The sequence below is a fragment of the Perognathus longimembris genome, chromosome 2, assembly GCF_023159225.1.
Source record: "Perognathus longimembris pacificus isolate PPM17 chromosome 2, ASM2315922v1, whole genome shotgun sequence".
Classification (NCBI taxonomy): Eukaryota; Metazoa; Chordata; class Mammalia; order Rodentia; family Heteromyidae; genus Perognathus; species Perognathus longimembris.
The window spans coordinates 25654188-25682078 of record NC_063162.1 but is presented as its reverse complement, the minus strand read 5'-3'; the positions used below and the strand labels follow the sequence as shown (position 1 = coordinate 25682078).

Genomic DNA, 27891 nt, shown 5'->3' with positions numbered 1-27891 from the left:
AAGAACTCCTACTCATCCTTCACAACACAATCTGACAATGCCCATTCACACAGTGCCAGGTAGGCTTCACCACTTATTTCTTTCCTCCCCTCCACTCTGGACTCATTACACAATTGCTATGAGTGTCTCATTTCAATAAGTGCCGTTTTCTGAGACGTTACATGCTAGGCACTGGGCCAGCCTGTTTCCTTTGCACTTAATCCCTGGAACTTCGATGGCGTGAGAGTTGGTTTCATCCCCCTTTTGCAAATAGGAAAACTGAAACTTGGAATAAGTTAGAGTTCGAACAGATCAAAGCAGGCTGCTAGTGTAAAGGCCTCCTAGGAAACAGGGCCACGCTCTTTCCTCCTTCACTCAGATGGCCCATGAAAAGTGCTTACAATGGCTTCAAGAGAAAGGAATGGATACTGCAAAGCGGTTTGCAGGTACATGTGAGCCTCAGTCACCAAATCAGCTCCCACACGCAGCAACTTGGACTGCCTCCGAGGATGACCAAAAGAAGTGAACCCAGTGGACAGGGAGGAAGCCAGTCTCACTCCTGTTTATCTCAAGCAAGGAGAGGAGGAGACTAAGGGGTAGGAGTCTCTTGGCTTGTGGGCCAAATAAATGCACAACAACTCAAGAGATAAATACCACCCCATAAGCTCCTCATTACCATTATGACCAGCTCACTCACAAATTCTCTACTGTCTGCCATGAGCTGATCCCAGGCCAAAGACTGAGAAACCAAACACAGGCTCCAGCCTGGACCTTGCACAGAGACAAGTGGAGATTTTTGTTGTTGGTGGTGGTGGTCAGGGGGCTTGAACTCAGGGCCTGGGCATAGTCCCTGAGCTCTTTTTGCTTAAGGCTAGCACTCTACCACTTTGAACCACAGAGCCACTTCTGATTTTCTGGTGGTTAACTGGAAAGTGGTGGTTAGTAAGAGTCTTGTGGACTTTCTTCCTTCCTGGGCTGGTTTTGAACCAAGGTCCTCAGATTTCAGAGTCCTGGGTAGCTAGGCTTACAGGTGTGTGCCACCAGAACCTGGTTGGAGGTTTTCTTTGAAGGATCAGCTGATTTGGGCCTCCCTACTGGAGCCCCTGTGGCTCCCAGTCAGGTCATGAGAAGGGACCGGTACTTACCAGTGTTATGTCCCATTTCTTCCTCTGATGGCTTAGTCCAGTCATGGGCCTTGTCAATGTGAAATAACTTCAGATCATCTTCATCCAAAGCAATGTCTCCCCAAAACACAGCTAGGAAGGAAAAAACATAAATGGGTCAACTATAGCTGGAGGTCCAGAAAAACAGATTGGCGAATGGTCCACAGAGCACTTGGAATTGGGGAACAAACTCTAGACAAGGTAGTTTCTGTGGTCAAATTTCTCCCTGAGTCTAAGCGATGGAGCTGACAGAGAAAGAAGAGTGATATTCTGGGCATCAAAGCCATGGGGAGTGGGAGGAGGTATGCATCAGGATGTGCTAGGCTTCGGCTGGGTGGGGCAGGGGGCTGGGAGGGCAGACAAGGTTTTTCCATGCTTTACAATCAACAATGGATTTCACCTCTGTAACACTTCCTTTTCAGTTTCTCATCAATTCATATTGATCTCACTTCTATCCCACAGATGAGGAAACTGAGACTCTGAGAAGAAATGACTCGCTCTAGGCACCCACTCCGGGTCTCACAATCAGCAAGTGACAGAGCCAGAACCCCCAAACCAGGTCTCTCTCCAGTCCCACAAGCTGCTCCCCACACACAGCTCAGCACCTAGAGATCCAAGTTGTGCTGGATTCTAAGTGCCTTGAGGACAGGCTATACACACTTACCCCCACACAGCTATCTATCAAATCCCATTTCTCACACGAAGGAGAGTCTACACCTATGTAGGCTACTGGGTCAGACAGTCTAGGGCTTGAGTTCTGTCTGTTCAACACTGAGCAAACACCTGAAGCTGAGACTTCCAAATGGGGATAAACAATATCACTATCACCCTCTAGAGTTGGAAATGACAAGTATGACAAGTATGGAAATGACAAATATGAATGAGTGCCCAGCACAGGGCTAGTACTCAGTAATCAGCAAATACAACAGAAGAGCTACATCCACCAGATACTGAGATCCTTGGCAATGGTCCAAGTGAGCAATGATATTCAGCCAAGACCAAGCAATGCCCTTGCAGATGTGGCCTGTAAGAGCACGGACTTATACTACTGCCCATCCAGGACGGCCTTTACCCATGGCAGCCACAAGGGGGCCCAGGCCTGGCTCTGAGGGAGCACATGGGACCGGGTAGGGAGTAGAGTTTGTGGTGAGCCACAGGATTCTGTGCCACAGCCAGCCTGCTTTCCCTCCTTATGCTTCTCTCTACTCCCTCTGACTGGATCTGGAACCCAAGTTCCAGACCTTCTGTCTTAAAGATACCATACCAGGAGCCCATGTTCTTCTCAAGACAAGACACATCCCAGCCCAAGAAGAGCCTACCCTACAATGACTCCTCAGAGTTGGCGCTGTTCCGGCCCTAGAAGATGTGACTGGTACCCCAGGACAGAGGTCCAGCATCAGAATGTCTTCTAGAGATACTGCTCCACCCATCTGGACCCAGCCCACCATTCTATTCGGCACCAGCACATCCTGTAGAGCGTCTGAGCGGTTCGCTCCAGTTAGCATAGCAGGTCCCTGTCACAGCCAAGACTCAAGTCCAGGACAAATTCCCACTGCACGGACAGTGAATAGTCTGATTGGGCAGTGCCTCATTTGTGTCTGGGAGCTAGGGAAAAAGCTCCTCCACAGGAGAGAGAGGGACTTGACCCTTCGCATTCTCAATAAGACCAGGGCAACTGTGGGAAACCAAAATCCCAGTTCTCCTTGGCAATGTTCTTCCTCACATGGTTCCTTCAAGGTGTTAATACTCTCTCCCTAGCTCATTATAGTTGATGTTTGATCTTCAAAGGGAAGAGCAGCATACTGAAGAGGGACATTTTAAAGACTGTCAATAACTCAGGAAATTGCACAAGTGTTATGATCAATTAGTGATGATTGCCCCAGGCCGAGGGAGGAGTGTAACCCTCCTGGTATAGATTTTCACCCCTGTTTGCATCTTTAGGAAGGGAACTAGGGTAATAAGGCAGCAGGGAAAAAAAATCAGAAGTTTGATATAAAAGCAACTGCTTGGAAGTGGAGCTGTGGCTCAAGGTGTTAGAGTACTATCCTTGAGTGAAAAAGCTAAGGGACAGCACCTAGGCCCTGAGTTCAAGCCCCATTACTGGCACACATATTAACTGGTCCTAAATTACTCAGCTATAGTAACAATAAATAAGTAAAACTGATCTGTGACACACTATACTTGTGTGCAACAGAAACTTTCTGCACCTTTCTCAGGGGCTTTGCATCTGGGTTCTTCAATAGGATCTCCACTAAATACATGTGGTTACTGGGAATTAGGAATGTGGTTAGTGTGAAGAAGGTAAAGGTTAAATTTTGTTTTGTTTTCATTGAATAGCCACCCGCAGCTAATGGCTATATTATGAATATAAAATTGAAGATAAGTAGTAGAATAGTAGTAGTAATAGTAATATGTATAGTATAAAAATTATATTTAACATAGCAGAAAAAAATCATCTATCTAGGGGTGGTCTTACAGAAGCAAAGAACTGAAGGGATAGGAAGCCATGGGCTCCAGCAGCACACAGGTTCCTTGCCTCTCCTAAGCCTCTCAGTGCATCACCACTCCTACTAAGAAAACGTCGCAATTCCACCCCTTCCTTTGCCTCCCTGGGTAAGAACCAGGAGCTTGGTGGGAAGGAGGGATGCAGCCATGGGGCTGGAACCAGGGATGACTTCAACAAGGGAAACACTGGAGTAGGAGAATGGCAAATGAGCAGAAGCTTGAGAGATGGCTAACTGGAGGAGGAAAGGACATGTTGGCCAAGGGAAGAGCACATACAAAGGCCCTGAGGTGACAAAGAATGGGCAGAAATAACAAGGGCCTGGTGTGTGTGTGGTAAGGGCAGCTAAAGTGGAGGGACTCTTCCATGTTGGCTGCTAAAGATGTACAGGCTGGACAGGAGGCACAGCAGGAAGCTCAGACACAAAGGATAGAGTTTCTAGGCTGTCAGAACACCCAGCACAGAGTTCCCAAGAGCCCCTCATAATTTGCTATCCTTTCCGTGAACATATTCCCTCCCCCCATATCTCCCATCATTTTCCTGGGGTCCCCAACTCCCAGCACAGGGCCTGGGGCTGACCTCTGAAGCATTTTTGTAAATGATGGAGGGAGAGAATGAATGCTCTTTGCAGAGGTCCTAGGGTAGTCAGGGTCCGGTACATTTAATGAAGAAAGCAAGGAACAGGGAAGCCAACCACCAGCCCTAATGAGAAACCTATAAGAAAGGGGCAGGACTTGAACTCATAACTTTGGAATCTAAACTCCAAGCTTGGAGCTCAGGCCAGCTTCTAGAATTGGGATTACAAGCAGGACCCACAGGAAGTGTTCTTTTTCTAGAACGACTAACCTGATATAGACTGGGCAGCCCCATGGGCACTGAGATGGGACAGACTGCAGGGGTGACTCAGGAGGGTCCTCCATGGTGCTCCCACTGGACACTCCAAGAGCCTCTGGGAGGCTGGCCAGCAAGCCGTGGGGGACAGAATCAGGCCCCCTGACCTGAAGCCCACAGAACCAGGGTCTGCAAGACACTGTTCTCTGGCTTTTGGACAACATGGCTTCAGCCAGCCCTCAGCCTTCCCAGGGCATCCTGGCCACATACCCTACCCCATCGCTCCCTCCAGAACCCACATGGAATCTGTGACCTATGGCAGGCAGCACACCACACCTCGCCTCCACCAGCCATTTCTTTTTTTTTTTTTTTTTTTAGATTTCTTTTTTTCTTTTTTTTTTTTTTTTTTTTGGCCAGTCCTGGGCCTTGGGGACTCAGGGCCCGAGCACCGTCCCTGGCTTCTTCCCGCTCAAGGCTAGCACTCCGCCACTTGAGCCACAGCGCCGCTTCTGGCCGTTTTCTCTATATGTGGTGCTGGGGAATCGAACCTAGGGCCTCGTGTATCCGAGGCAGGCACTCTTGCCACTAGGCTATATCCCCAGCCACACCAGCCATTTCTTGATTCTCACAGCTACACAGCTTGGGGCCGCACTGAGGGCTGGTGGACTCTTTTCTCAGCTTCCTACTGAAGCATCCTGATCACAAATGATCCCCAGTGAGGTTGCATGTCTCAGGATGGTCTACACTGGGGAAAGGGGATCTACTCTCCATGGTCTACACTGGAGCTGGATGTGGGCTGGACAGGTAAGCTGCCCCTTCGCCAGTACCATGAGGCAGCTCAGTGTGGCTGGAGGCACAGCCCACAGGCTGCTTGCACAAAAGTGTGGAAATGGGTGTTGATCTGAGTTGGGTCTGCAGGTCCCCCACCCCACCCCCACCCCCCTGCTGCCGCCCTGCTCCAGTGATGCTGTCCGAATGCTGGGGCTTCACGCTTTAAATGCACATCCACGTCACCCCACTTGGATAGCATACTAAAGTTTAGGAACCGGTTGGGTTGATGGTCTCTTGCGGTCCCTAATTTCCTTTAGAGAAGCACTTGCCATCTGCCTGGGCCTGCCATTTGTCCAGTCACAAAACAAGCCACTCTGAAAGCCAGGAAGGATCTCGCTAATGCACTATGAGAGAGGCTCCAAGGGACAAGCCTAGGTGGTGGCAGGAACTAAATATGGAGCATTCAAACCATTGGAATTCCTCTCAGGAAACAGGCAGAGGTGGTGCGGTGGAGGGGCCAGCGGTGGGGAGAATTACAGGGAAATCCTACCCAGAGATGCATCTGAGTTCCTTTCAAGTTCCAGCAGAGGGATTTAACAGGTTTAAGGCAGTTTCTGTGAATCTTTGTCAAGGGAGTGTATGTACAAACAAACAGGGAGGATTTTTTTTTTTTTTAGTAAAAAGTTAATCGGCTTAAGTGTGGAACTAAATAAGCAAAGCTTACATTAAAGTGACCCACAGAGAAAGGACCCCATGGAAGGAAAGTTCTAGGAAATACAATATGGCCTCTATGTTCTTTTGTAGTTCTACACTATAAATATTCATGGGACGGTGTTAATGGGGTCCACCGCTCTATGCAACCACAATAGTTTTTTTGTTTATTCTCAGGACCATGAACTTTGAAACCATGACCCTAAATTTCAGGAGTCTGCATTCAGGAGAGTTTGTGGGGCAGGAGGGGAGAGGCTGGCTTTTGGAGGACATTAGAGAGGAAGCAGGCAAGTGTGAATCACGCCTCCGGGATCTCTGGGTGGGGATGGCATAGGGAAGGATCTGTTTAGTATGGGAAACCTCCTGTCTCCAGGGTCCCCAGCTGCTCCTGGGGAAGTGGCCTTCTTGAGGGACGGATGGCTTAGTTACTTAGTTACTCGAGCATATGGCAGAGAGGAGTGGGAAGTTGTAAATATTTTAATTGGATCAAACAGATTTGCTGCGAGTTTTATAGTGAAGGCTTACAAAAACAAGTTTCAAATCAAGGAACTGCTAAGATGGTGAAAATTCAAGTCATCAAGGCAAGGTCCTTGTTCTCCAGATGAGGGGACTGGGGTCTAGGGAAGTCGAATGACTTGCTCCAAAGGTCAAATCAATTCACACCCAACGCGTACCAGCCCTCCACCATGCTCTTTCCCACCCAAAAGGTGGCAAATGTGAGATACACATGTGCCTCTTCCAAACCACTCTCCACCAGGATGAATATTTCTAATGAGTCCCAGGCCTCCTGTCCAATCAGTTCAATTTCAACACGGCCCTTGATTCCATCTCAGCACAGTGCCTGCCACCCAGGGCCAGCCTGAATTCACAGAAGTGGCACACGTTGAAACCTATGCCAGCCACCCTCTATGTTATCCTGGCAATGCTCAGAGCCCATCACTTATTTGTTCCAGCCAAGGATGATCTGTTCAAGGCCACTTAAGTCTGTCTGAACTCATGAGTCTGAACATACCCATTCAGAAACACCACATACAGGCACTGAGTCTGTAGGATTCTGGTGCTAAAGGTCAATCAGGACCAAGGAGAGCACCTTACACAGCCAGATCCTACAGAGTCCTCAGAAAGCTGTTCAAGAGAATACGCAGCCCCCCCAGAGCCCATACCCCTCCTGCTTTGGTTGTGAAAATGCCAGGAGGTTCTGGGTGGTACCTGAGCTGGTGGCCACCTTGCTTGAGTCAGATATGATCTCCTGCCTCTCATCTGTAGATCACTAATACAGGGTGATACCATAGCTTGGCTTTCCAAGCAGGACATACTTGGCTCAATAATTTTTTTTAAAAAAAAAAGAAATGCATGAGAATGGTGTGGTGAGGCCAGCCATATTTGCCACTGGTGGGGAGAGGACACGGCTTGTGTCTATACACCTACCACTTACAAACTGTTAGGAAGATAACCAAATATATTTTGTACTCTATACAAATGAGTCGCTAGGACCCAACTCGAGCTATAATCCCTTATTCCTTGTGTGCTTATTCTCCATTCTCTGCTCTGCGCCCAGGGAGTTGCTGCTGTTCCCCTAGCTGCTCTGGCTCCCGGTTATGTTCAATGAGCAGAGATGCAGGCAGACCTTGGGGAAGAGGAGAATGAGGTCCTGCCTTGGGGTTGCGGGCCTGATGGTGGGTCCTCCCTCCCAGTGGGCCTCCCTTCAGCAGGCCTCTCTCCCTATAAGCCTTCCTCTAACCTCATTCTAGCAGTAACCCTGCTTTTCCCAGCTCCTCTGGCTTGTCTCTGGGGGTCTTCCCTGGTCTCTGGGCGGTCTTATTCCTTCCACCCTGCATCTCTAGTCCCATCATTAACAATTCTTCATCTGAAACACTTGGGGTATGTATTGCCTTCTGCTGGGCTCCTGCATATATAACCGTTCTAAGAAACCCCATCCACTATTTCCATAGGCAAATAGAATGGGAAGGGGTGTGTGTAACTATTTTGGCCTAAAATGGCCATTTGGGCTGCTCGAGTCCAGAATATGCCTTTCTGCTCTCTCACACCTGCTGTGTCCCCACAGCAAGCTCCTAGGGGCCCTGTCCAGTCACAGTGACGAGGAGGCAGAGCACATCCTCAAAGCCAAATGCTTCTTGGATTCTAATTTTACATCGTATAGGTCTGATTCAGAACCCGACACATCTCATAAGCCCTAATATCTCCACTGTGCAATGAGCTTTCATAGAGTCATAAATTACAAGTGCAATTGGGCATGACTCATGCTGAAGATGAGACCACGAGAGACCCGAAATCATGCACGAAGTGGAAAGACAGACTAGGTGGAGAGCGGAGAAGACCTGCGGTGTGCTGCGAGCTGGGCCCACCACTCGCTGTCTGCCCTGGGATCAGTGATGGCCCCTCTGGGCTTTGCGGTCTCATCAGAAACTTGAAAGGCAGAATGGCAATTCCCCAGGCTATTCCTTCCAGCTCCAACTGTTCAATCACTTACATTATGTAGCTGAGTAACTTCTAGGAAGACAGGGGCTTGTTTTGATCACCTCAGTTTTCTGCTTAAAGGTCCAACAGATGTTAGCCTACAGTGGCAGAGATTGCCAGCTTCCCCCAAGTACCCGAATTACCTTCTTCCACAATAATAGAACCTTTGTGTAGTTCTAGGTCCTCTGGAAGTACGACCTTGGAGACCCATGCCCATGTGACTAAGTTCTGCCCAATGAGATCATGTATACAGGGCAATGGCAGCTCCAGGGAAGCCTCTCCCATATTTTTTTGTCTCTTCTCCTTACCCTCACAGGATCCTTGAGAAAGGATCTTAGGTGGCCTCTAACTCCCAGTCCTCCTGCTTCAGGCTCCTGGGGGCTGGGATTACAGGTGTGCATGACCATACCTGGCTGTCCTTTTCCCATGTTGAGGTCATGCCTGTGATGGTATGATCATGTGAGTTCTGGATACCATCTTAGACCATGATGGGGCTACTGTTAGGGAGAATAAGTGACAAACTGGGAAGAGCCTAACCCTGGAAGGCCATACTAGGATAGAACTGCCACACTGGATTGCAGACTTCTAGGCTTTGATATGAGAAAGACAGACCTCTGGCTTGCGCTTAATCCAATTCCTCAGCTACTGATATAAACTGCTTTTCAGCCTCCATCCCACCCCGTGTCCCCATATTCTGATACTGGAGCTGGACCCTGTAAACGCTTCTCCCTTCCCACCTGACACCGTGTTAGGTTTTGTGGGGAGGGCACGGGGGGGGGCACGGAAAGAGGAAGGACCATCTCTCACTGGTTCCAGTGGTCTCCTCTTTCTTGCTCCAGCAGGAGTGGCTGACAGCAGCATTCTGAGGAACCATGGGCTCCTTGATCCCTTCAGAGCTTTGCCAGTCTCACTGGGCAGTCCCCTGCCGGCCAGCCTTTTCCCTCAGCACAGGGGTGCTCCTCTTGCTCCTTCTCCATGGTCTCACTCACCTTTGTTTCAGTTCCCAGTCAACTGCGGTCTGAAAAGATTCAATGGAAAGTTCCAGAAAGGCAACTCACAAGTTTTCACCTGTGTACTGCTCTGAATAACACAACGAAATCTAGCATAAGCACACCCTGACAGACCTGGGATGAACTCTTTGCAAGTGTCCCCGTTGTCCACATTACCTGTGTGTTAGTCACTCAGTAGCCTTAGTTTACAGATCAACTAACACTGGGTCACAGAATCTGTGTTGCACAACTCTTACTTTACCAAACAATGACTGTCAAAGAACAAAACCTATGATGCACAAGAGGACTAGAGCATAAAGCACAGAAGGAATGCTAGGCACCTGGAGCTCATACTTGAAATTCTAGCTGCTCAGGAGGCTGGGATCTGAGGATTGTGGTTCAAAGCCAGCACAAGCAGGAAAGTCTGTGACAGTCTTATCTCCAATTGACCACCAGAAAGCCGAAGCAGAGCTGTGGCTCAAGTGGTACCGTGCCAGCCTTGAGTGAAAAGGCTAACGGACAGCACCCAGACCCTGAGTTCAAGCCCCATTACTGGTACACACACACACACACACACACACACACACACACACACCACAGAAGGACTTGGCTGTGGTGTGGACCAAGTGTTAGTCTGCCTTATAAGCACAAGCAAGACTCTGAGTTCAAATACCAGTATTGCCCCAAACAGAAAGACAACACCAAAATGGGAAGGATAGATTAGCTATGTGTCTATGTAGCAATGCTGCTGGGTTTAGTTCTCAACAGGGTTTTGTCCTGCATAGTTTCCGTGAACACTGGGGGTGCCTTGGAACATCTCCCCTGCAGGCGAGTGGAGGCCAGTGTACCTGTGTGAACTTCTCCCACCTCCAGCAGCTGGCTCTACACCTCTGCGGCAGGTGCAGGTGCAGTTTAGATTCCCTCCTTTCCCAGCAGTGGCTCCTTACATCTGCATTCCTGCTTTCTTTACAGTTCTCTTAACCACCTTTACTGGTCAATCCCCTTGGGCTAGCAAACCAAGTTATCAAATTTGGTATATCTGGGAAAAATAATCTGTTACATAGAAAGGTTGGGAGGAAAATCTGTATATCTAACAAAGGACACTGGTCAAGTAAATGATGATGCAACTATGCAGCTAGGTATAGAACAGCTTGAACCAATGTTTTACAAGTACACTTACTACATACCCATCTTTGCCATCACAGACAGCTTCATGATTCCAAAGAGAAAATGAACTGGAAGAAGGTTCAAAGCTGTTAGGTGTGTTATAGTCAAGGGGTAGAAATAAACCTGTTACAAATGTACACAGAAAACATCTGGGAGAATATTAATATTAACAGTAACCACTTTCAGCCCTTTATGTCTTTTCATAGATAGACAGAGATAGATAAATAGAGCTTTCATAGATACAGATTTCTTAAATTATTTTTCTTGAACTTACATATCTATCTCTCTCTGTGTATATACGCACACATAATACATACATCAATATTGTTGGTAGTACTGAGGATTGAATTCAGAGTCCCACACTTGATGCCCGGCAGGGAATCAATCAGTTGAACGATACCCTAGCCCTTCTTCGATCAGAAAAGTATCAGATTAAAATAGTCTCCCTTCCTGTCTATGTTCTGGGTACTCAGTGCACGCTGAACTTGTCTATCTCCATCCTAGGCTTACTAACCATGTCTGGATGACCTCATTCATGTTTCTAATTTGACCTTGAGACAGTGCAGCTCTTTTCACAGAGCCACCACTGCTGTTCCCCTCTTCGCCCTTTCTGGCCCTCATGTACCAGGACTAGATGCACTAGTGGTCACCTGCTTCCTGCTTTCATAGTTCCTAAGCATTGCATATGCTCATAACAATTCTCTGCTCCAAAGCTTTCAACAGCTCCCGTTTCCTTAGGGATACATTTCAAACACATCACTGTGACATTCACTGTCACACGTTGATTTCAGATTTGTCTCTACCATTGTCCAGACTAAACCAAAGAAAACCCTGGCTCCAACCAAATCCCAAGCACCCCTTTGCCTCACCTTGTTCATTCTGCCTGGAGTGCTTCCCCCTGTACCCCAGCTTCTTCAAATCCCATCCCTCTTTTCAGGCCCATCTCGGGCTTAACACTCCTCCCCCAGGAAGCCTTTCTTGGTTGTCCTAAGGTGGTTGCTATCTTTTCAGAATGCCTATGGTTTCTGAACCTCATTTATCCAGATTTTCATTTGACAAGTATTGGCTAAGCACCCACCAGGTTCTGGCTCTGTGCTGGTGATAAGAACCCAGAGTCCTGTCTCTAACCCTGGAATCTCATTGTCTAATGTGGAGGCAGTCACTACCCAGTTCTAGGGGTTAAAAGAGCTTCATACAGAAAAATGAAGGTGCAGAGCAACAAGGGAAGAGACTGTATTGACATGGTGGCTGGGAAAGCTGTGCAAGCTGAAGTCATGGAGAGTCTCAAGACCTTCCCAGGCAGAAGAAAGAAGCTACATGAGGAGGCTAGCGAGGAGAGGAGCTGTGTAACCGCATGGGGTGACCAGAGCTCACATCTGAGTACCGAGGAAGTTATGTGAGGTGTTAAACAGGTCTGCCTGTGCAAACTGCTCACACATGAGCTCAGATCTCTCACTGCTTGTCACCTGCAAAACAGATTTGGGGAGGCAAAAGCAGCAAGGGGAAGAGTTGCTCTGGCACCCACAGAGGAGCCCATCTGGGAGCCAGCAAGGGCTTAGACCAAACAGCAGTGATGGTGGGAAGAAGTGATGGGGTCAAATTATGGGAGCACAACTGGCAGGACTGGGGTTGGGCTGCCTGACAGGAATCAGGGAGAGTCTAGTGAGCAAGTTGAGAAGGAAGATGCTGGTTTAAGTACCTCACTGGACTACCAGTCTGGCACCAGTGACCAAGGACCTAGTACTTCAAGGAGAGAATGGGCAATGGGAGCTGGCTCAACAGGCAGGTTCCTTGACCCAGGGACATGAAAAAAGAGTTAAGGAGACAGGTAGCTAAAGGGTGTTCCTGGAGGGGAACAAGCTCCGAGGATCCATAAACTCCAGCCAGTAACCCGAGTGGGTAGAAGGGAACAAACTCATAAATTGCAGGATGAGGTTGAAGATAAGTGGCCCAGCTGGCAGAGCGGGCAAAGACTCAGGGCTGAACACCAACACTCAAGTGCTCATGCAGGCGAGCCTGAGAATATTTATTGGTAATTGGCAGGAACAGTAAGAAGGTGGTGTGATCACAGATAGGTCTGTAACCAATCAGCAGGAAAGCTGGGTTCCTGTTGCTATGTTTGCATCCAGGCAGAACTGGATTATGAGCAGGCTGAGTGGGTACCAGAAAAACCTTTCATACTACGCCTGCGGTTTATCTGTCATCCCCTCCCTGCTCAAGTGAGAGCCAGCAAGCAGTGGAACCAAAAATTATCACCTGCCATGTGCTATGCATCCCAAGGGAACTCTTTGCAGTCCTGAGAGGCAAAGATAAATATACAACATGAGGCCACTGAGATCGTCACTTAAAAGGGAACATAACAGGAATCATCGTAATAGAAAGAAGAGCTAACAATTACAGTATACAAAATACTTCAGACTGCATGCCGTATTTAATCTTTAAGCAAACCTATATAATGTGGGTTTTGTTGGTGCTGTGCCTCTCTTGGGGCTTGAACTCAGGGCCGGGGCACTGTCCCTGAGCTTTTGTGCTCAAGGTTAATGCTCTACCACTTGAACTACCGCTCCATTTCTAGCTTTTTGGTAGTTAATTGGAGCTAAGAGTCTCACAGACTTTCTGGCCTAGGCTGGCTTTGGACCTCAATCCCTCCTGAGTCACTAGGATTACAGGTGTGAACCACCACAGCCAGCTTAGATGATGGGTTTTAACATCATCCCCATTCTCCAAGTAAGGGAAGTGAGTCTTAGGTAAGGAACCTTGATGAAAGCCACACAGGTTATACAAGAAGAGATGGGCTGGCTTCATGCTGTGGGTTTGAACAGGATATTTCACTGTTGCTGCTCTTTTGAACAAGAGATTCTTTAGGAAACTGGACCTTGTCAACGTTCTCCCACTGGGTGTCCTGCACTGACCTCACACCCATGCACTTCCCTGGCCTTCTGGAGGAAGAAAGATGCATTTCAACACCTTGAAGTCTTCGATGGGCTCTGGGATAGAGAACACTGTAAAGGCCTGGATTCTCTCATCCTTGTTAGGTTCTTAGATATAGTATAGAGAAAGTAGGTGGGGAATACAGACACAAATATGACCTTCAGTCTAAGCACAATAGAAGTGCTTACAGACTATGGGCGGAGAGAGCTGAGAAAAGCTGCAGGCTCTTCCTGTGCAAGCACCTAGATCGTGACCTGTACGACTATGAGATCACACAATCCCAGGGCTTATCTTGACAGCATCCGCATACTCTGCTGGCCTGTCTGGGAGACCAACAGAGGAATAAAAGGAAAGCAGATTTGTAAAGCATTAGGCAGGGCCCAGAGCTTGATGGCAGTGCTGTAGGAGAGATCATATCTTGTTCTTCCTTTCGAGAAGCATGGTGAAGGCTGAAGAGGCAGTGGATTGGGGACCTGTAGCTTGACTGACAAGGTCTCCACGGGAAGGGATGAGCCGCACCATTAATGTGATGTAATGGATCCCAATCTTACTGGTGCCTCTGTTCTTTGGAAGCGTGATATCACAGAAACACCACTTAGCAAAGAAGAGTAGCTTGGAGAAGCCAGCAGCCCAGCAATCCTCACACATCTCTTCAAGGTCTCCTTACAAAGAGAAGCTATCTATAACATTAGAAAACCCAGAACTCTTGCCAAGCACGGGTGGCTCATGCCTGTACTCCTAGCTATTCAGCAGGCTGAGATCTGAGAATCAGGATTGGAAGCCAGCCCAGGCAGGAAAGTCTGTGAGAACCTTATCTCCAATTAATCCCAAAACAAAACAGAAATAGAGCTGTAGCTCAAGTGGTAGACCAGTAGCCTTTAGCCAGGTTCAGAGACAGCACTCAGACTGAGGCCAAGACTCAGGACTAACACACACACAAAGAAAAAAGTCACCTGGCTTTGGTTGTTCAGATAATCAGTTTCCTTCCACTTGGAAGTCTCATTAGATTTCTATGGGATGATATTAACACAGGAAATAGTGCTATTTCATTTCTACCATGTTCCAGGCATTATGATAAGTGATTTGTCTAAACTTCCTTAAATCATCATAGTAACTATGTGGTAGATATTAATATCGCCAATCTTACAGATGAGAACTGAGTTGATCAAGCTTGAGCAGGTTGGCTAGGCATCCTACAGCTATCTGTGGCAGAGTCAGGATTTGCATCCAGGTGATAGGTAGAGTCTGCCTGCTTCATTCCAGCTGCCCCACAGGAATAGAAAACATTGTTGTTCACGTAGCTTAATCTACACACATTGGGGTTGTGGGACATGATAGGTTCTTCAGGGGCCACATACGTCTAATAGTATTTCATATTTACCAAGCACCTCTCTTTGCTAGGTACAGTATCAAGTATCTTTAGCCACACTGTGTAGATGAGGAAACTATGGCTTTGCAGTCAGTAAGTGATAGAGCTGAAAAAGGAAAACCCAAGTCAGCTTCAGCCAACACATAGGACCATAGCATTGCATGAGAGCCTAAAAAAGCAGTCACAAATCCAGAACTGACCGTGGCGGTGCTGTGGCACAAGACATTGTGCAGACCTGTCTACACCTGCCTTCCATGCAGAGCCAGCTATGCCCAGCCTGAGTGGGAGGCATCATGGAGTAGTGCTGATACATGACAAACTCTTACATGTGCAGTACCAGTGCAAAGCCCATGCATGCCAGGACTGCAGACCTAGAGCCTTTGTGGGTGGCTCTGTCATAACATCACCACCACCACCACCCCACCTTCTCTCACCATGCTGGACAGAGGAGGAGGGCCACTCACAATAGGACCTGTGTGCAACACTGATCACTGCCCCTCCTGGCAGGTGAAAGAAGGAAAAGTGGGTTCCACTGATGGTAGATGTGGGGCCCTTGCTTTGATGGCACCACTGTGGACTCTTCTGCCTATTGAATGTAGGCTCTGTCCACAGGGATGGAGGGGAAAATCCAAAGGCAGCAAGTCCATGCCTAAAGCCCAGTTTCCCCATACGCAAACCAGCAACCATTACGGCAGCCTGTGTGCTCTGTGGTGGCTGCGAGGGTCCCTCCAATGAGGTTCTTGCTATGGATCAATTCCTAGAGCAGCCACATCTACAAGGGGTCTGATATGACCCCAGCCCAGTCTTTCCCCAGCACTGTCCACTTCTCCACTATTGGAGCCCTGGGATCAGTCTAGCACGTAAAGGACCCACATGCCATTCCTGTTGACCCAAACTGCTGTCTCAGCCAGGCAAGGGCTGATCCTGGGGACTGACCGCAGGGTCTACACCTGCTAGGTAGGTGTTCCACCACGTGAGTCACACACACACCACAGTTTTTGTATTTAATAGAGTTTTGCTTTCTTTTGGTTTTGGCCAGGGATAGCCAGAATTATGATCCTCCTATTTACACTTTCCATGTAGCTGGGATGACAGACACGCCAATGTGTCCAGTGATTGGTTGAGCTGGAGTCTTATTAACTTTTTTCCTGGGCTGGCCTCCAACTCTTACAATCTTCTTCTGTTGAATAGCTGGGATTACAGGCATGAGTCATTGTGCCTAACCTTTTTTTTTTTAAGCATCTCTATTGAGATATATCACATAATCTATAAAATTTGACCTTTGCTTTTTCAGTTCTGAGGATTCAACTCAGGGCCTCAACTTTGCAAGGCAGGTGCTCTGCAACTTGAATCATGCCTCCAGCTCCTTTTCTTGTTGGTTATTTCTTATATAGGGGTCTAGCTTTTAGGACCAGGCCAGCCTGAGCTGTGATCCTACTGTGCTTCCCCAAGTCCGAGGAGATAACAGGTGCAGGCCACTGCATCCAGCCCTCTGATTACCAATAGCTAGGATGGCAGGCATGTACAGCCACACCCAACCACTACTTGAGATGGAGTCTTGCAAAGATTTTTTTCAGCATTGAGGACTGAACTCCTCACTCCCCCATGGAGTGTAATTCCCAATTCTAGTTCAGAGACTAGTTTACAAGACAAGACTTTTATGTGAAGACTGGCCTTGAACCACTATCACTGCTTTTCATCTCCACCTCTCAAGTAGTTCGGATTACAGGCTTGAGCCACCTCACCTGGCTTTTGCCTTACTTTTGAGACACTGTTTAACCATAATGATCAGTGTTTTTTTTTTTTGTTTTTTTGCACTATCCCTGGCTTCTTTTTGCTCAAGGCTAGCACTCTAGGACTTGAGCCACAGCACCACTTCTGGCCTTTTCTGTTTATGTGGTGCTGAGGAATCGAATCCAGGACTTTGTTGCATGCTAGGCAAGCACTCTACCACTAAGCCACCTTCCCAGACCCTTACTAGGTATGGGAGCCTCATGAGGGTCAGGTGGGAGACACGAGGGAGATAAGCTCACAGGGAGAAGCCACATGAGTCTCAATTCTGCTTAGGAAACTGGGATTTCTGTCCCTGTTGTGAAAGCTGGAAATACTGGAAGAGCTCTGCTCAGGAAGTCCCTCTCCCCCACGTCTCCCTAGCTCTACTCAGGGCACTCCTAAGGTCTGCAGTCTTCTTGCCAGGGCTCAGAGTAGGTAGACAGTTCTGTGGACCCAATCCATGTAAGGCCACCATCACTTACACACACATACACACACACACACACACACACACACACCTCATTCAACAGATACTGACAAGGGTCTGTCATGTTCTGGGTGCTAATCTAGGCACTGGGCACACGGACAAAAGTCCCTAACTTCATGAAGCTGAATATTTTCTTCATATCAGATGAGGGCTGCTGGAAAGAGCTGGCCCAGAAGGGTCAACTCAAACAACCCTGACTGAGGCTGGGAATGCGGCTTAGTGGTAGAGTGTTTGTCTAACATGCATGAAGCCCTAGGTTCGATTCCTCAGTACCACATAAACAGAAAAAAGCTGGAAGCAGTGCTGTGGTTCAAGTGGTAGAGTGCTAGGCTTCAGCAAAAGAAGCTCAGGGAACAGTGCCCAGGCTCTGAGTTCAAGGCCCAGAACTGACAAAAAAAAAATACTGACTGGTGAGACGTAGAGAGAATGGCAAGGTGGAGTGAGGCCCTGAATTCCAGACAGAAGTAAGGCCCACAGTGTGGAGAGGAATTGAGCTTCCACATGAGGAAAGGGCAGTTTCCCATGAACTCTACTTACCATACTTGAACCCAAGACTCAGAGCTAGGAGGAAGCCCCTGGCGTCACCGAGCCCCCAGCTGAAACGTATGCTGACCTCTGAGTACTAGTGGCTCATGACGAAAATCCTAGCTACTCAGGAGGCTAAGATCTGAGCCCCAAGCAGACAAATCCTCTGATCTTCAATTTAACAAGCAAAAGAAAAAAAAAGCGACAGATTATCAGCCTTGAGCAAAAACCAAAACAAACAAACAAAAATGTCAAGTAAGAGTATGAGGCCTCCGAGTTCAAGCCCCACCAGCACCAAAAAAGTTGACTGCCAGGCAGTTATACAGCAGTCTTAAAACCCAGTGTGCTATGCGGGCAAGAAGCACTTTTGTACCATCTAAGCTTTATGCAGACAAATTTTGTTGACCTGACCCACTCACATACCCTCAGCTCCACTCTTGGCAGTTCTGCTGCACTGCTCCGTGTGTGTGTGTGTGTGTGTGTGTGTGTGTGTGTGTGTGTGTAACAGTGGGTGGGAGAGGAGGAAGAAAAACCTGACAGGGTAAAGGTGTTAAAAGTACATCATATATCTGTATGAAAAATTGTTAAGAGGGACCAGAAGAAAAGGGGTTAAGAAAAAGTAATAAAGATGGAAGGAACTTGATCAAAGTGTATATACATGTTGTAAATATCACAATGAAACCCCTTTATACAACTAATTTATGCTAATTAGTTTTTTAAAAATACATTAAAATGATGAAGGCAGGCAGCACTTCCTCACTGAAGTGATGGTGATGATAGATGGCAGCAAGGTAAATGGGATAATGCTTATGTGCTAGTTTGCTTAGCCTCAAAAAGCTGGGCTGGCAGGAAGGAGTCTCACAGAACCAGAGAACACTAAACAGGAAAAAGGGCAGGTGATCAAATACAAATGCCACAGGCATGAAGTAGATCCAAGGCCAGAAAGCCAATGTGGATCAAGAGAAGAGCTCCCCAGATCCACTGATTTGCAATCCTAACCGATCCTTTATTTTACAGGAAAGAACCAAATCCTCAGAGAGGAGGGGAAGTATTTGTCCAAGAGGACACAGTTACTGAAAAGCCAGGAATAAGTCTTCCTCTGTATCTGGGGTCCAAAGCAGAAGGAAGACTCACATTGGAGAAGGGATAGGTGAGAAGTTTGAGATTTGAAACCCAAAGTCGGGTCCCAGGAGCACTACTTCTGGCTGGAGAGGCCAGGGAGTCAAATTTGACTGGGATGGTGGGACTGCTTAGTGTGTGTCTGGAAAGATATGATTTAAACACACAGTGAGGAAAGACAGTGGCCAGCTGAGCGATGTGTTCTTTGTTGAGACTTTAGTGCAGTACAAACTGCTTGTTGGCCTTCCAGATGGATGGTTGTTCCCTTGGTTGGAGAAGTACCAGGAGGGTAGGAAGACTGTCCCGAGGTCTCCCTGGCCATTGCCCTTCCCTTTCTGAAAATCCCCCGCCCCCACACACATGCTTTTAGCATCCCAAACAGCTCAGGGAGACCCTGATGGGTTGGGAGGATCCAAAGATGGCTGTGAAAGATGCACAGAGCTGGCTGAAACCATATCCCCAGCATCCTCTACCTTAAAAGGTTGTCCCAGACTGCAAACAGTCACAGAACTGACAAATAGGTATCAAAAGCCTCAAGCAAACTTGTCTCAGGGTTTATCCCTGGAGGCTGAGACCAGGCTGAGAAGGCTTCTGTCATTCCAGTGTTTTCCACCTTTGGATGTAGACCCCCTAGCAAACTGATCTCTTTCCAGCTCCTGGCCCCAAATGCCCACACGGCCTCCCAGAGTCCCAGCTTCCTCCCACCTGGCAGAGTCCAGGATCCCACAGGTGCAGCAGGTGGTTGGTCCCCTTCCATCTCATTTCCCCAGCTTCAGAGTGCCCTCTCTTCAAGATCATTCTAACAGGGCTGGGACTATGGCCTAGTGGTAAGTCTCATATAAATGAAGCCCTGGGTTCGATTCCTCAGCACCACATATATAGAAAAAGCCGGAAGTGGTGCTGTGGCTCAAGTGTCAGAGTGCTAGCCTTGAGCAAAAGAGAAACCAGGGACAGTGCTCAGGCCCTGAGTTCAAGCCCCAGGACTGGCAAAAAACCAAAACCAAACAGAAGACCATTCTAAAAATGCTCTGGAGACTTTCTCCCTGGACATACCCTAGTCAGAACGTGCTACCTGCTGATAAGATCTCGAATTACCCTGAGACCAAGTCTTCTGCCCTCCCTTCTGCCTCCGAGGCTCCACAGGTACAGCAAGGGGTAGATATTCTGCAGGAGTCTTCCTCGTGGTAAGATGAGGTCATTCACACCTGGTTTGATCTTTAACCATCACAAAATCCTCACGAACTTCCTAAATCCTCCAGCCTCATCTCCCCACAAACTTCACCCCAGTTCTGGTCCATCCCCCCCCCCCACCTGCACCAGAGCCACCATGTAACGACAACAACAATAATAATAATTACAACGCCCGCATCATTATTGTGCTGGCAAGGATTTTCCCATAAATCCTTTATAGATGAGGAAACTGAGGGTGGTAGAGGGCTCCAGGGAGTGAGAAAGTGGGGTGCTGGCCTAGGGAACTGGCTCAGACCTGGTGGACGTAATGCCTGACAGTAGCTCGGGGAACCTCTCGGGGTGAAGCCAGGCTCTTCTTTCTTTCTGCTCATCCCTGCCAGAGGCTAAATGAAAGGGACCAGACAACGCTCAAAGGAAAAAAACAAACATTATAGCCCGGTCCTGACCACCAGCCAGGAGCATCACCCGGGTAGCGAAAGCACCCCTCTGTCCTGGCGGGAAAACGCCCCGTCGCTTCTCTTTTGGGACCTGCCATGGGGCCCATCTGGGCCTGACACCTCAAGGACTGCTGTTCGGAAGCCGACCCCGCCGTGGGGGGGGGGGGGGGGCGGGGGGAGGGAATCCCGGAGCTGCAGTGCCCAGGCCGGCCGCGCGTCCCGGGGCGGCGCTTCCTGGTGGGATTAGAGCACCTGCTGGCTTCCATCTCCGCCCACCCCGGGCGACTCCCAAGCCGGGACCGCGCGGCGGGGACTGCGGGGAACTCAGCGGCAATTCCAGCCCGGCGCCTTCTTCCTAGGCAACTCCTTTCCCTCTGCTAGCTTGGGATACTTTTCGGTCTTTCTTCTTAAAATCTCTTCCCAAGGATTAGCTACGGAGCTTGGGAAACTTTGCGCGAAACTTCCAAACGCTGTGAAATCGGAGGCGGCCACTCCCGCGGAGCCTGCGAGCGCGGCGCCCAGCCCGGAGCCTCCGCTCCGACCCCGAGCGTTCGGTAGTGGCCGGTGAGGACCCCACCCCGGCTGACAGGCGGCCCCGGAGTCCGCCGCCTCCCGGAGCCCTCCCGGAGCGCTCCCGAGCGCCGGGACACCCGCCCCAGTTGGCCTCGGGGCCGTTCCCGGCCGCTACCCGGTGCGCGCCCGCGAGCCTGGGACCCGCGGGTATTTAGGCAGTTTCCGCGGGGGCATTGTTTTCCCGGCGATCGGGGGGCATCTCCGGGGAGGGGAGACCCGCCCCACAGACGGCGGCGCAGGCTCGCCCACCACTCATTTGCATTTCAAAGGCAAACTTCAGCCGGACTTCCCCCGAGGCGGCGGCACCTACCGGCTTTGCACGGGTCGTGGTAGCGCTCCAGCTGCGGCTCCGCGCCCGCCTCGTCTTCCGGAGCCCAGTAGTCCAGGGCGGCTTCCGAGTGCTCCCCGAGCCCCCCGAGCCCCGCGGCGCTGCGGGGCAGCGGCAGCAGCAGCAGCAGCAGCAGCAGCAGAGGCGGCAGCAGTGGCACCAGAGCCCGGAGCGCAGTTGCCGGGGGCATGGTGGCGCGGGGCTGGCGGGGGCCGAGGGACTCGCGTGCGCGGAAAGCTCGGCTTGGGGGAGATGGTGCACTGGGTCGGGCGTCGGCGGCTACGAGCGGATGTGGGGCATGGCGTCCTCGCGGAGAGGAGCCGAGCGCAGCGCCCACTGTCCACGATGGGGCACCCGGGAGAGCAGCGGCTCGGAGCGACTTGTCCAGCGGCCGAGGCTGCGGAGGTTGCGACTGTGGCGGTGGTGGTGGAGCAGTGGCCGCTCCGCCCCCTCTCCACCAGGGCTGGACCACACAGCCCTCGCCAAGGCCTCCGGGCAGCCAATCACTCGGGCGCCCGAGGCGAGGCCCCTCCTCTTCCCGGCACCTCCGCAACTTCGGAGGAAGGGGAGCGAAGTGAGGATGCTGAAGGCCGGGGCCGAGGGCCGGTAGCGCGCGCCCCGCTGAAGGCGCCCTTCTTGGGGCGTCACCCCCCCCCCCCCCCCCGGCTCTTGACTCCCCGGAACGGTGCTGCTGAATGTCGCGGCTGGGCTTCCCGCCTGGTTCTGTTTCTGCAACTCACTTCACAACTCCCCGGAGCACACGTGGACGCGGGCAGGCGCAGGGCCAGCCGCGCGACCGGAGCGCTCTGAGTCGCTAACAACGCGCGCGGGGTGCTTTGGGGCACGGGCTTCTGGAGAGCGATCCAGACAGGCCGGGGGGAGGGTGGTGGTGGTGGTGGTGGTGGTGGCAGGGGGGGGGGGTGGTGATCGGAGAAGGACCACTTCCCCAGCTCTTCCCGATAACCTCCCATCCAGCCACGAAGGGCATCTGCGGTGGCGCCCACCTCACTCAATGTAGTGAACGGTGGTGTGTAGAAAAGATTTAAGGGGGCTGATCTCCCCTCTAGGTTTTCTTCCCCCCAGTAATAACATGCGCGATGCTTCCTATGGTCTAAAAGACTTAGAGCCGTATCATACCGTGCTTCCTAAAATTAGATGTTTCATTAAAGCCCCTCAGTATTAACCTGACAGAATAAAAGCACCAATTGCTGACATTTGATTACTCTTTGCCAATGATAAATACATGCCCAAATGATTTGGAGGAACAATCAAGAGCTACTTGAAACCCACTTCTATGTGTAAAAATTGTCAGAAGTGAGCCATTTTGATTTAGACATGTATTGTTACTGTAAGGCTTTCAAAGAATTTTTTTGTGAAAGCAAAATTGCCCTAATCATAGGTATAATACCAATGGCATGTGAAGAATTTTTTTAAAAATCACACCCAGCATACATTTTTTAAACTTCCCTTTTAAGGGAGTTTCAAATAAAAGTCTAAACCCCCAGTAGACTTATTTTCACATGGTTTTATAGCTATCAATAACAAGATAATGAACAGGAGGCTCACAGCTGGTCTTTGTGTCAACCATGAATTCCTTAACATTATAGTCATTTGTCATTCTCTTCTTAACTAGGATAACCATTAATACTTCATCCTGGTTCTTACAAAGAAATGCTTGAAAGAAATGCAGTGTTGACCCTGCCTCCTGCTATCCAAGTTATTACCTAATGGGCACCTATAGGACAAAGCCAAGACTGGATAAGACCTGGTTAGGAATTGGCAGGCAGGAGGAAGGGACTAGGGTGAGTGGATTCCACCAAATGGTAGGGAAGGCCAAGTGGTCAGTCACTAAACAGGCAATAGGTGTGGAAGAAGGTTAAATGGCATTTTGCCTGAATGCTAGGAGTCAAACCCAACGCCATAGTTCTCTGTGCTCCCCCCTGTGAAGGTCACCCCGTCAGTAGACAAGTCCACAAAGTCAACATCTAAAAGGCCTAACAAACTTCTGTGACACTTTTACATGTCCAGATGGCAGTAGGCAAACAGCCAACTGGCTTCACTAGCAAGGGATTTCTCTGGAAAACAGGCATTAGAAGCCACCTTGTGCGTGCATGCACTGAGGTTGCAAGCTTTATTGCCTTCTAATCCCCAACTGGTCTTTCCATCAATACACTTTGTCCAAAATTTGAAAATTGGTGCCTCTGGGTGAGCAAGCTGTACAGCTTTGTTAAAGGGCCTGTTGAGATCCTGCTTTGGCAATCAACCAACAGACAGCAACAAAACATTCAGATTGTTAGAAAGGTTAGATAAGACCTAAACAGAGATGTTCTGTATTTTTTTCTCATCAGTTATAGTTCTTAATTGAACTCTTCACTTCTAAATTCTAACCTGGATTCAAATAGTTTTTTAAAATATTTAAAAAATATAGAGGTACATTTAGAACAGGCTAAAGACCTAAAGCTGTTCAACAATTACACATTCCTAATTTCGGTGGGTTTCTTCCCAAGAACTCTAGTCCTCTGGAAACCCTGCCAGTAAATTCTCAATCTTAAGCCAGTGCTTGTGTGCTCGCTCTCTTGCCAGCCCCCCCCCCCCCGCCCCGGTGTTTCTCCACTAGGTCAACAGGTTCTTCTGCAGCAGCTCTTAGACCCCTTCAGGTCTAGCAGGTTTTTTTATTCTCCTTTACCCAACCCTGGCCACTTTCTCATTCCACCAACTCTAGGACAGGGAACCGAACCTTCATAAGGGAGGGCATTTTTTACCAGCTGTTACCTTCCATTGTTGACAAATGGGACTGTACTTCAGAGATGCTAATTATCATTCTCAGCAGCTGCCTCATACCTTCCCTGACTCTCCAATACCCTTATCTTAGCTTCTCCAGGTGGAGTACCAGGCCCCCACTATCATCAAGTTTTCCCTTTGCCTATCATTGGTGTAAAACTTCATGCCACTCTTGCATTAAGCATTGGCAGCTATCCTTAGCTCTGCTGCCTCACCTCCATGCCTCTGCCTGGAACATTAACAGCTACAGATCTGCATCCTCACACAGCACCTAGTGTAGCAACTGCTATATCTGACACCAATTCAGGTCTGTCTTGCCTCAGCTACTTACTTCAGCAGTCCACTCTTAGTCCCCAACTTGGAATCTACCTGTCTTGCTGACAGACCCTGCTTTTCTCCTTTCAGAGACCTTCAGAATTAGTCCTGGTTTTGTTTTTGTTTTGTTTTGCCAGTCCTGGGGCTTGTACTCAGGGCCTGAGCACTGTCCCTGGCTTCTTTTTGCTCAAGGCTAGCACTCTACCACTTAAGCCACAGCACCACTCCCGGCTTTTTTTCTATATAAGAGGCGAGCACTTTACCACTAGGCCATATCCCCAGCCTAGTCCCATAATCTTAAGTCACTTAAGACTAAGCCATTAGGTACCAGTGGCTCATGCCTGTAATCCTAGCTACTCAGGAGATTGAGATAAGATCACCAATGGAAACCAGACCAAGTAGGAAAGTCTAACAAATGTTTATCTTCACTTAACCACCAAAAAGCTAGAACTGACTGGAGCTATGGCTCCAGTGGTAGAGTACTAGCCTTGAACAAAAAAAACCCAGGGACACATTCAGACCCTGAGTTTAAGCCCCTGGACTGGCAAAAGAAAGACTGAGCTGCCATGACAAACTGACATTGGCCAGAACTACATCATCTCCTCCCTACAACTGTCTCTACTTCTTTTCATTTGAAATTCATCACACTGAATTTTGAAAATAAAGCTGATTCTAAATACAGCTGTATACTTAATAACACTGACTTATATGTTCAGATATAGCCCAGTTCATCGTTGATAATATCATATTGTAGATTGTTTAATAATTCCCACTTGAATATCAAGAAGCTGGCTGCATAACAGACTCTATCCTCACTTTTCTAAGACAAAAAGTGTTCATCAAAGAGGTGAGAAGTAATCCAAATTCACACTAACTTAAAACCATCAGGCAAATATGAATTGCCAAGTAGAGACACTGAGGTAGCTAAAAAATCAGGGGAAGAAAAGAACCAAGGAAGCTAGTAAAGATGTTAAAAACCAGTGAAGAATGATTATGACAACCAGTAAGTGAAACTAACCACTCCTTCTAATGGAGTACACTAACAGTCCATCTACCTGTATACTGATTGTTACACTGACAGTGTGACTTCTCATATAACTAACACCAGCTGCTCTCTGGGCTAGAGAGATGACACCTCCAACTTCCAGTTTTCCCAACAAGAGAACAGGACCTAATCTTGATTACTTCTGGGATAAAAACAAAAGCCTACTTTCTTATCTATGCTATTAGCTACAAAGGACAGCTATGAGGGCACATGTGTGAAACAACTATGGAGAAAGTAGTAAGTACTAGACAAATGCAGTGTATTCTTAATGAGAATCACAGGCACAGGGGTGGTGGGGTCTGTGTGTAGGATTTGAAGATTGCGTATTATGAAGAATCACAAGAATGGTAATTTAAAGCATTTAAAAGACAAACCTTGAATTCACTGTACCATTCTAACAACTGGTCTGTACCTTAATTTTTTTCTCCAAAATATAAACTTGAGAGAATTAAACCTTAAATTTTAAGTTCTTCATTTATGGCTGTTTCTGTAGCTACAGTTTCCCTACTGTGTACTATGGCTGCTTTATATTTGTTCCCACTGTACCATGTCTAAATTACTATGTGGCCCTTGGCAACGTTGACACTCCCCCCACATATACTTTATTTACTGTGGAGTGCTATTTGTATGGGTTATCCCTTGTGTTTGCTTCTTGTCTCAAGAAGGTAAAGAAAGAAAGCATTCAAGGGAAATACGTTGAACTTTTTATTACTTTTTAAAAATCCAGCTTCAGATAAATTAACAGACTAGACTCTCAATTGTATTTGATACATTATTACTAAATTTCTAAATAACTAAAAAGCCAGGTGAAATATGGCCTACACAAACCAAGGATGTATACAAAACGGAAGTGATCACTGGGCAATCATTGTTTCCTTCCCACTCTGTTGGCTGTCCATGCTCTGTGGGGATTTATAGGTTCAAGGTTAAGAAGGTGGGAAGCCCAAGTTGGACTGCTTTGCCAAAGATGCTCTGTTGTCCTTCAAATAGAACTATTTTTTCTTCCTTGCTTTAAGCTAAGACAGCCTTTCTAACTGTAAATACGCTCTGCTTTGCTGGTCAATTAACATATACCTAGTTCACCAATACTTTATTATAAGCAGCTCTTACAACAATTTGTCTCCGCTTCATTAACAATGAAAGAAAGAACCTGATTTTGTCTTTGCATATTAGTATCTATAGTGCTGGTAAAAATATCCAATGAGGTACCTTTTAGAAAATGCTCAGAAGAAAACTAGTTATTCCTCATACTGAAATAAAACTTTCTGAAGTTTCTGCATTAACATAAAAATATCCTTTGTTCTTCCCTGTCAACCTACACTATTTCTGTACTCAGACATAAACATTTTCCTAAAGCTCTTCTCAGATTTCAACACTGTGATTACTAACATAGAGCTTCATAACTAGAATTTTTAAAGATACTTGTGGTTTTACACAACACTATTCCTATTTATTAATGTTCCAATAAATCAGCAGAATGAAGCAGTAAAACATACTGAGATCTAAACTTAAAACCCAGATGTACTACAGTATATAGGTTTTTACAGATAGGCTTTCCCCCCTAGAATTCATATACAGAAGCCCTTCAGTATGTAGCTTTTCCTGAACAAATTACATTAATACATCTTCTCTTTTTCACATTTGTAAAAATTCAGGAAGTTGAAAAATAACATTTATTCGCAAGACATTTGGCATAGGTGGTTAGTAAACATTTAGAGAAACAAAAGCTATATCAAAATGAATACAACTTGTGGATAAACTCTAAATAAAGTGGCTTTTGGAAGAACTGGAGTTTGCAGCAACCACCTTTATAAAGAGTCTGCCCACTATCAGTGGAAAAGACCCGAGAAAACAGGTTCAGATATCACCACAAGATAATCAATTTTAAGAGTTTTGGGCTTGACTTATGTATGGGAAATGCAGTGTAATCTAGGAGCCCAACACTATATACTAAAGTATACTTTATTTTCCTCTAGCCATTACATTTTTATTTTATCTTACTCTTGGTACCAGAAGATATGTATAATGTCAACTTCTAATCTGTTAAAATTTTAGGAGATGAATTAGGAACAGAGAGTTTCCCCTAAAGATTTTTTTCCTTTGGGTGCTAGCCCTGGGTTGGAACATAGGGCCTGGGCACTGTCCCTGAGCTTTGTGCTCAAGGCTAGCGCTCTACCACATGAGGCACATCTCCACCTCTGGCTTTTTGCTGGTTAATTGAAGACAGGAGTCTAACAAACTTTCTGACTATGCTAGTTTTGAGCCACAATCCTTAGCTCTCAGTCTCCTGAGAAGCTAGAATATAAGCATTAGCTACCAGTGCCCAGTTTACCCTTTGTTCTTGATAGTGTTCAAAATGTCAGCTGATTCACTGAGCAAATGTTAGCAAATGAAAGACATACTCAGAATGAAAAACTTTCACCTT

At 47.8% G+C, this 27891-nt stretch overlaps 1 protein-coding gene across 1 annotated transcript in view; it reads right to left on the bottom strand.

Moving 5' to 3' along the window:
* Tll2 (tolloid like 2) overlaps positions 1 to 21515 on the bottom strand; it is a 104919-nt gene extending 83404 nt beyond the window's left edge. Inside the window, exons 1-2 of the mRNA XM_048338581.1 lie at positions 21308 to 21515; positions 1125 to 1235 (exon numbers count right to left, since the gene is read on the bottom strand). Coding sequence (XP_048194538.1) covers positions 1125 to 1235; positions 21308 to 21515 — 319 coding nt within the window. The remainder of the gene's footprint in view (positions 1 to 1124; positions 1236 to 21307) is intronic.
* Between the last annotated feature and the right edge of the window lie 6376 nt (positions 21516 to 27891).